This window comes from Arachis hypogaea, chromosome 17 (genome assembly GCF_003086295.3).
Source record: "Arachis hypogaea cultivar Tifrunner chromosome 17, arahy.Tifrunner.gnm2.J5K5, whole genome shotgun sequence".
Lineage (NCBI taxonomy): Eukaryota > Viridiplantae > Streptophyta > Magnoliopsida > Fabales > Fabaceae > Arachis > Arachis hypogaea.
In genome coordinates, this window is record NC_092052.1 from 84,684,421 (window position 1) to 84,694,798 (window position 10,378).

General features: G+C 21.7%; 1 protein-coding gene across 2 annotated transcripts; it reads right to left on the reverse strand.

The window, feature by feature from the left end:
- Positions 1–442: 442 nt before the first annotated feature.
- Positions 443–9,871, reverse strand: LOC112766585 (uncharacterized). Of its 2 annotated transcripts, XM_025812480.3 has the most exons (4): positions 9,574–9,871; positions 9,236–9,448; positions 5,357–5,521; positions 443–641 (listed from the first exon to the last, which is right to left on the reverse strand). In XM_025812480.3, exons 1-4 carry the CDS (start codon positions 9,577–9,579, stop codon positions 588–590), a joined length of 438 nt encoding a protein of 145 aa, XP_025668265.1. In that variant the 5' UTR covers positions 9,580–9,871; the 3' UTR covers positions 443–587. The 2 variants fall into 2 exon arrangements, with proteins under 2 accessions (XP_025668265.1, XP_025668263.1); XM_025812478.3 differs by having other exon boundaries at positions 9,236–9,653.
- Between the last annotated feature and the right edge of the window lie 507 nt (positions 9,872–10,378).

A 10,378-nucleotide genomic window follows, 5' to 3' on the forward strand; every position in this document is an offset into this window, starting at 1 on the left:
ATTAAGATTATTATTGTCAGCGTCTTATAAAATTGGGACATAATTGATAATTTACTCTAATTTATTCTATCGAGTTATAACCAATTGAAAGTGTTATTCTCTAAACCACTAGCTAAACACCTGCCTAACACATTCCATCCTTCTCATTTCTTGGGGAGCAATCATTAAGGCCAATAAGAATTATTTTCCCGGTAACTCTTCCTGTCTTTCATTTCATTTTTTAGTAGTTAACGTCAGTCAACAACATAGAATAATTTAACTGTTATTCATGAATATTCGTATATTTTAATAAGAATTGAGCTTTTTTGGCAAACCTTTTCCCCCTTTGATTTTCCTTTACTCAGCTTTTCAAACAAAAGTTCGAGTCCCAACAAAGACTACATCAACTTCAAATTCAAAGACAAAAGCATAAGTGATCCAAGGAAAAAAAAAAAAAAAAAAAAAAAGAAAAAGCCCTTCAATTGGCGGGACCATTTCCACAACAATCATGAGTAATATGGGGATTTTACATTAATATCCTTCCATTGAGTATCTATTATCACGTATATGTACATTGGCTTCTCGATCACTTCTTCCGCGGCTTTCATTCAAGCAATGCAAGTTGGCAACAAGCAGCAAGAAAAGAAACACAAACCTCTCTTCTGCGCTCAATAAAATGAAAACAAAACTCCAATAAGAAAAAGAAATCGCCAAATATAAAACGTTAATTTTCTCAATATATGCAAAATAGATATCAAATCTGTACGCAGAGTTGAGAATTAAGATAACATAAGCAACGAAAATAAAGTACCGAATTATTCACAAAAGATTATGTCTATGACAGAGAATTAAGATAACACAAGCTACGAAAATAAAGTACCGAATTATTCACAAAAGATTATGTCTATGACAATTTCATCCATTAACAAAACACAATTTCAAAACTATATGTTGTATTTAGAGTCTGTTCTATTATATAAAAATTGAGTTTTTGCATTGACATAGAATATTTTTGAAAATATTTTTCAATTTATTTTTTTTAATTTATTGAATATAATTTTTTACGGTAAATTAATTATATCAACTAACTGATTTGATTATATATTTAAATATTACACAATTTATTATAATTTATATTAATTAATTAATTATAATTTATTATATCAATTATTTTGATTCATTAATTTATAAAGTATATAATAAAATAAATGATTTGTTACTTATTCTAATTGAATATAATAAATAAATAAATAATTTGGTTAAGAAAATAATTGTCTCTTAAGGTATTTTTTATATTTTTTTAAAATATTATTTTTTATAATAAATATGTTATAAACTATGTTGGATTATGTTCAATTGATTATTTTATGATTATTATATTATGTATTTTTTTTTCAAAAATTTTTAAAAAATATCGATATATATTTGCAGGTATCTGCATTTTCTGAGGAGATAATTAAATAAAAATTTGCGACAAAAATGGAGAGTACAAGAGACATTATTTTTTAAACGGAAGTGAAAGTGAAAAAGAGACCTATTATGCCCTCACAAGATCCCATTAACATCCCTAATTAGGACCGAAAATTTAATATGATCCAATTTGAGAGGATATAAGGGACTCACTACGTCAGATTTGTGATCTTAACAATGAGTTTAGGCTTATCTTACTTGTTTGGAGTCTTACTAGACTCAAGTATATCTTGAATTAATATTTTGAGTCATTATTATAATAAAAACTATACTATTAAATATTATAACATTTAATATATATAAAAGTTGGATATACTTACAAACAATTTTTTGTAATTCAAATAAAAAAAAATTTTAATTATTTTTTTCTCCTTTAGTTTTAAATATTATTTATTAATATAATAAAAAATAAAAAAAATAATAATCACTGACATAATTAAAAAATCATCCTAATATATACATGACATTGCATATATCAATGATTATTATATATGATAAATAATTTTTTTATTTTTCGTAAAGATCATATAGTAAATTTATCTATAAATCATTTAATCTTTATAACATATGATTTATTGCATAAATTTTCTCTTCTTAATGGATAAATTAACAAATTTAAGATACAAGATGTTATTATATTTTTTAACATATGAAATAAACAACTTAAGTTATCGTTTAGGATAATAAACATAATAGTACAAATATCTATTTACTTATTTGTATTGAAAAAATATATAAGTAATATAAACTAATATTTTGTTGGTTAAAAATAATAATAAAAATTTTAAATTAAGTTAATTACATATGGGATTATGTGATACGTGTTTAAAATAATTATATTTATATATAAAATATATTTAAAAAATAAAAAATATTGTATAAGTTAATAATTTTATATGTATTATTTTTTACTATGTGATTGATTTATGTCTCAATTATTTAGCTTACTAATATTTTTTATTTAACTAAATTAATATCATACCCTTAAATCTTTGTACCTTTTAAATTAGATTTTATATAATCATCTCTATATCCATTTTAAAGAAAATTCATTTGTTTTTTAATATTAATATATATAATATTTATATTATTATATAAAGGATAAAGTATATTTTTTATCCCTAAAGTTTGGCAAAAGTTTTAAAAATACTCCTAGGTTTTATTTTGTTTCAATTTTGTCCTAAAATTTTTTATTTGCATCAAATATACCATCGAAGCTAAATTTTTAAAAAATTTAAGACCAACCTAACAATAATGTATAAAAATTATGTTTGATTTGCTTGTGTTGAGGATTGTTCTTATGAAATTGTTGTTGAATTGGTCTTAAATTTTTTAAAGAATTAGCCGCCAGGAGTATATTTGACGCATATCGAAAACTTTTGGGTCAAAATTGAAACAAAATAAAACTTAGAGATATTTTAAAAACTTTTGTCAAACATCAAGGACAAAAAATATATTTTACCCTTATATAAAATATTAATAATGACTTACGTAGTTATGTCTTATGTATTTACATTGTGTACTTTAGATTTTTTTTCTTATAAATAATACTCATTTTTTTTGTGAATTTACGTTGTTAAAAGAAAAATTTTATAAAGATATTCTATAAGGGTACTGTGTCTTTTATATAATTAATAGTTTATAATTTGTTTTTGAATTTTTCAAAATTTTTAAAAGAATTAATTTTAATTAATAAGATATGTTATAATTTTTTAACTAAATACACTATAAATTATCGATATTTTATAATTTCATAATGTATTATTGATATTGTTATGTTTCTTTTATATAGTTGTCAAGTTAAAAATAAATTTGTGAAAAAGAATTTATAACTTTTTTAATATATATATATATATATATATATAAACCTTTTGAAAAACCAACTCAATAATTATAAATTATGTCTAAATTAGTTTTATGAAATGAAAAAATATAATAAAAAATAATTAAATATTCATCTAAAATTCGACCCATTCATATCAAAATTTATGGAGCTGGCCCTGATTACATGTTAAAAATTTATAGATAATTTATTAAATAATAAAAAATAAAGTCACTATATCCATATATTACAAAGTTTATAAGAAAAAAGTTTTAGATAATAAATCAACCCTCAAAATATTATACAATAATTCTATCAAAAAAATAAATAAATTAGATATTATTATTTACGTACTAATATATATATATATATATATATATATATATTATCGATGATTTAGTTATAATTAATTTTTAATCTAATTTTTGGTAATTGAAATTTAAATGATTAAAGCCATTAAATACTGAATATTTTGCATCTAATTAATTTTGGTTTTACTATTAAAATTAAAAAAAATGAGTTAATCAATTTGAACTCAAATTTAAATTTGAGTGAAAAATAAAAAAAAATTAAATTTTATATCACTAACTAGAGTTAATATCAAAATAAAAAATATTTTGTCCATCATATTATAAAATAGTATGGTCATTTGTTTTTTAATGACAATTATTGCTAAATAAAATGGTGTAAGAAATCGAAAAATAAATAATTGCCAATTTAGGTGATAATAATTATTTTTTTTTCAATAAAATAAATTATTCAATAATAAAATTGTTATGATTTCTCTTTACACAAACTAATACTTAATGATAGTGCTCGAGTTATGTTAATAAAGAATATTAACTAATCTAATAGCTTTTGTAATGACATAAATTTATAAATTTAGAGGCTTAAAAATCATGTTACAAAATGTGAAATTTTAACAGATAAAAATGTTGATCATATTACTTTAATTTCACAAATAAATATAATATCAACAATTGAAATTGTCTTAAGTATTGCTATTGATGAGTAATTGTATGTTTTAAAGACAAATACTATTCTTTTCATGGTATTTTCTAATTCAATAGATCGTAAAGATAAATACTATTTTTTTTATGATATTTTTCAACTCAATAAAATGGAACTAATCTACCGCAGATTGAAGCTCTATTTAAGAGTCTGCCGCTAACTAATAGATTACTACATATAAAATAGAATTCGAATATCTAATACTTATTCAAACAAACGAGTAAAATAATCACTCAACTAACTCAAATTAATTAAAGAAAATATTAATTACTTTTAATGTTTTTAACATTAAAAATCGTTAAATTTTAGTTTTAATTATAATTTTATAAAATATTTATAATAATAATTTATATATATTTTTTATTTAATTTTTTAATAAAAAATTTCATATATTTTTATGTATTATCCTGTATAAGACATAGAAACATATACTAATAATCATAAAAATAAGGAATTGCATTGTTTTTGAAGTTAAGAGGTGGCCAGTTTTACAAATATTAGATGACTAATATTTTTTCTTTGTATTTGTCTTTTATTTAAATTAAATCAACATTAGTTAAAATTCTATTTTTTTCACAAAAATATTGACTCCTAACGTTTTTTCATATTTATTTTGCAAGGATATTACTTAAATCAATTCTCATTTTTGTTAATTCCTAATTAATTTGAAAATTAAATTAAATTAATTTTAATTTTAAAAATTTCCAAAGATACCCTGAAAATCATTTCACTTATAAAACATCCCAGTCTAATATTGACTATGCTATAGGTTATTTTTTAATCAACTATGTTAGTATATATTAAAATTAATTACTAAAATTAGTTATTAATATAAAATATGTGTTAGATTATAAAATATATATTAAAAATAAATTAAAAAATATATATTTATATGTATTTATTTATAAATATGTAATGACTAATTTTAGTATATAAATAATATTTTTATTTTTTAATAACACGGTCTTTATAAACTTCACTTGAAAGTAATTAAAGATAGATCATCGAAAATTTTGAATTTTTTTTTTTATGGTGAAATTAGAAAAGTAAAAAGATATGTGGTGGGGGGCCAACCTTTTTAGTTTTCTCATAGAGAAGGCCAGGTGATATCTTATACAAATCCTCATCAACAGGTTTGGGCGTAGGTCTCTGCAGTGGAGTTGGGCTTAGTTGTTCATTATCAATACTCCCCCAATTCTTCTTTCTTGTTTCTTTTTCATGTTGGTCACACACCTTTGCCTGCAATGACAGCAACGCATTTATAATAAGAAATATTCTCTAACAATTATGAATGCTTTACATAAAGTCATATTTGAAGCCCACACATGGCTCTCTACACATGTGAATCTATAAATAAAGCTGTTTCTGTAAACATAAATTTAAATACTTTTTGTGATTTATTGATTTCTTTTATTTGGCTAAAGTATTTGGTTGCTATTAAATCGATAAAAAAATATTTTTTTTTAATAAATTTTTTTTATTTTTTAGTGTATTTCGCAAATTTTTAATAATAAAAGTAAAAGTATTAGAAAAAAAAACATCTTTTGTAAAAAGGTACAATTTATATCTTTTTTTAAAAGATTTTTTTCTTTAAAAAATCTTTTTTACATAATAAATAAAAAAATACTTTTATCTTATTTTATCCAAACATAATTAATATATAAAAAGATTTTTTTACATAAAATATTAAACATAAAATTACTTTTACTTTTATAAAAAATCTTCTAAAAAAATATCATTTAAAAAAAATCTTTTTTAAAAATGGATCCAAACAAACTCTTAGTTAATTTGTACTCTAAAAGTACATGTTAATATAACAAATTAAAATTATTTAATTAAAAATATAAAAAGTTTAATATTTTAATGTATTATTTTACATTCGTTAAAAAAATTTAAAAACATTCATTAATGATTATTTTATTATATATTCTTAGGATACATGTTAATTAAATCCATAATTTAAATATGATTTAAAAGAATGTGCTTTATGAGTATAATAATAAGTATTTTATAAATTTTAATTTAATCTACTGAAAATATAAAAAAAAATTAAAAGTTTTTATTCAAAAATTATGAAAAAATGATAAATTACTAAAATTATATCCAAAACTTTATATCGCTCATAAAAATAACTCTAAAAAATATGAATGACAAATAAATTTCAAAAAATATGGGTACCAAAAAAAAATATGATTACTAAAATCACTTTCAATTTTTGAACACATGCCAAAAATATGTTTCATTTTTTTAATGACAAAATGTCTTCAAATCATTTTAAAGCGCGATAAAAATATCAAAGTTAAATATATATTCATAAAAGATGTTTTAAAGACAGAATTTTAATCCGATTTTTTATAAGCATAATTAGTAAAATAAAATATTTTTATCTTTAAAATTTAATAATTTTATTTTATGCTGAATGAATTTTTTGTTGCAATTTTTTTTGTTAATAACCAAATAAACAGAAAAAAAAAAAAGAATTCTAGAGATCAACTATTTTAGGTATTTTTAAATATTTATACAAATATTCGTATAAAATATTTTAGTTATTTTTGTTTTAATTTATAATATTTTAAAGATATTTTTATCGTTATGAAAATTAAAAAATATTTTTGTGAAGGTATTCAAAAATGGGAGACAATTTTAGTAGTTTTAAAAAAATTATATACATATACTAAAACAATTTTGGAAATCTGATATTGATGCAATTTTTATAAATATAATTAGAAGAATCAAACTTTTTATCTTTAAAATCTGTGATTTTACGCCAAGTGAATTTAATTTTAAACATTTATTTATTTTTCTTATGTTTTAAAATTGTTTTTGACAATTATATAAATTTTTTTTTAAAGTTTTATAATTTGTCTGCAAAATAAAAGTAAAAAGGTCAATTTCATTCCTGAAAAATCACAGGTTCTTCAAAGTTTAAATTGGTTACATTAGCCTTTACTTCATTTTCGTTGCTCATAGCATCAAAATTTGTTGATATATACTTATCAAAAAAAATAGTTTGCTGATATGATATAATAAATAACACTATAATACATAGTTAATATTTTTAATTGGTGGTTGACATAATAAATTTATAAAATTATATAAAATTAATTCTAAATTTAAGAATTTTAATGTCTCATAATCTTCTCCAATTTAAAGTTTATTTGATTTAATTGTATAAATTTATCTTGTAGACAACCAATTTAAACTAATAAATGTGTACTGTGGTTAGTATTACTATTATGTCATTAAATTATTATGTGACTTATCGTATTATATTAATAAATTTTAGAAAAAAGAGATAAATAAATTTTTGATCTTTTGATTTGCAGATATTTAAATTTTTAAAAATTTAAAAATATATTTAAATTTTTGGCTTTTTTAAAATTTGAATATATCGATCCCTCATGTTCACTTGGTTCTTCAAATTCAATGAAAAAAATCAAACGTGATTCCCATTGTGCTAATTTGGTTGATACGGTTGCACACATGAGAGAATTATTAAAATGGGACAAATTAGACCCAAAGATCAATATGTCCAAATTTTAAAGAAATTAGAGACTTATTTATTACATGTCTGCTGACCAAAAAATCAGGTATCAATTTGCCTTTTTCTCTAAATTTTAACATGGTTGATAATAAAAATAACAGAAAATTAATATAATTAACTTAAAATTTTAAAAAATATAAATTTAAATAAAAAAATTTAAAAAATTAATTTAAAAAATAATAATTTTTTAAAGATAAATTTTACCATTTCCTCAGCAAAATAAATTTGTAAACCAACAGCTTTGGACATTATCATTAATTCACCACTAGCAACCACCTGCTACGCCTCGTGAACATGATACTGTTTGTTATAATTTCTAGTTACGCGTGAATCATGGATGTCTAGCGGGGTCCTCTTTGAAACAAAAGGACCCCGTGAAGATACCAAAAAGCCGAAGTTACTTTCTTTCTTAATCTTCACGGTCTACTCTAACCCAACCAGTTTATTCCTGTATTGAAAGATAATTGGAGCTTCTTTAGGCGAGACACTTAATTTATAGTTATTGCTCAGCACCTTGTTTCACATGGACAAAGTCTTCGTGAGTGGTGACCAAAGAAAAATTGCATTCTATGATTAGTTACTGGTTTTCTTATATTAATTATATATTAAAATAAAAAATTATTTTCCTTTTTACTTTGTTTCTTCATTTAATTCTTTTTCTCACATTTTTCTTTTCCCTTTTTTCTTACAGAATCTTTTTTATTATTATTGTATTTTTTAGTATTTTGTTATATAATTATCAATTATTAAAATTTTACAATCATTTTTTTAAGTTATCATGGTGCTACATCTTTTTAAGAGGTGAAAATCATATATAAAGAAATCCATACGTATAGCTTTGCTTTGATTTTATCGGTTTAGATAGCCACTCTTTTAGTAAATTAAAAATGAAATAAAAAAATTGGAAATTTCAATGATTATTGTCCTATGCATACATTTTTGGAGGGGAATAATAATAATAATAACATTAATTCTAATCCATTATCAGTATAAAATTGTTTTATACATGTATCTAATCAGGCTACCACATATTAACAATAATAATTATTTTTATATAAAAAAAATTGTATCAATATATCAAAATTAAATTTATAATAATAATAGTAAAATATATTTTTTTATATCTAATATTTATAATTTTTTAAAAAATATTGTTAATATTTAAATTTATTTAATTCTATTACTAACATTTTTTATTCATGTCAAAGTCTTTTTTTATTTTTTTAAATTTTATTTTTAACATTTTAGATGAAATTAAAGTTTAAAAATAATTTTAATATAAATAAAAATTATTAAAATAAAATTAAATATTAAAAAATATTTTTAAAAAATTTACAAATGTTAAGCACGAAAGTTAACAAATATAATAACAGGCAGAGAGGAAAAGAGAGAGGGGAACTGATGTGTACCCGTGTGCGAGGAACAACGATCATGGCGGGTGTGACAACATCGTTAGCATACAAGTCCCCTGTAACGTAAAGGTCGCCGACCTCAGACTGGTCAGAGTAACTGTATGGAAGCCAACCAGCTTCCCTCGCTGTCTCGAAGCACTCTGTGAATGGAAGGTTGTCATTCCAATCCCAGCTCCCAAATGCTGGTACATGGCTCCTCTTGTAGTAGTACTCCAATATATATATTATCACACATACATCGATAAATAAGACAAAACAACAATAATGCATACTCTAGGAAGAAAAATAATGGAACTTGAACCAGCAGTAAATTAAAACTTAAAAGGATAACTCACTTCCATTGTAGCTCAAAACGGGAGTAACTGGTGAAGAGAAAGAGAGAACGAATACAAAAGAGTGAATGTGTTTGAGAGTAGATGGCCTTAGCTGATCCGGGTGTGTGTGTGGGAGAGCGCTTAATAAAGTGTGGGGTAATGGGTATAGGATGTAAAACCAAAGGAAAAATAACCGGTAATGGTAAGAGTCCGAGTAATAGAAAAAGTAAAAGCGGATGATGAAATTTCACAGCATGTGACAGAGGGACAAAGAGGTAAGGTAAAAAAGGATTGGATCAGAGAGAGCGCGAAAAAGAACGGGGTGAAAAGGAAAGCGCAAGGGTTGCTTTATTATCATGGGTACTGTATTACACGCGCTGGACAATCTTTGGGTAACCGCTCATTTATTATCTATCTATACCTATATAAATATAAAAAAGAATAGAAAAATTTGGTATCCAATTTTGATTTATCTATTTAAATTTTATTAATAAAAAATAATTAATATATTTTTTTATCTATAATATAAATATATAAAGGGAATAGAAAAGTTTAGTATCTAATTTTTGTTTGTTTATTTTAATCCTATTAATAAAGAGTAATTGATGTATTTTTTTATTTATAATCTATAATAATATATAAAAAAAATAGGAGAGTTTGGTCTCTAATTTTTGCTTGCTATCTTAATCTTATTAATAAAGAGTAATTGATGTATCTTTTTATTTTAAAAAAGTCAAAAAAGTAAATTATTAATTAAATTTTTTTCATTTATATTACGGTTATTTTTTTATTCCACGTATAACTTCCAATCACTCCTCTTCTTTTT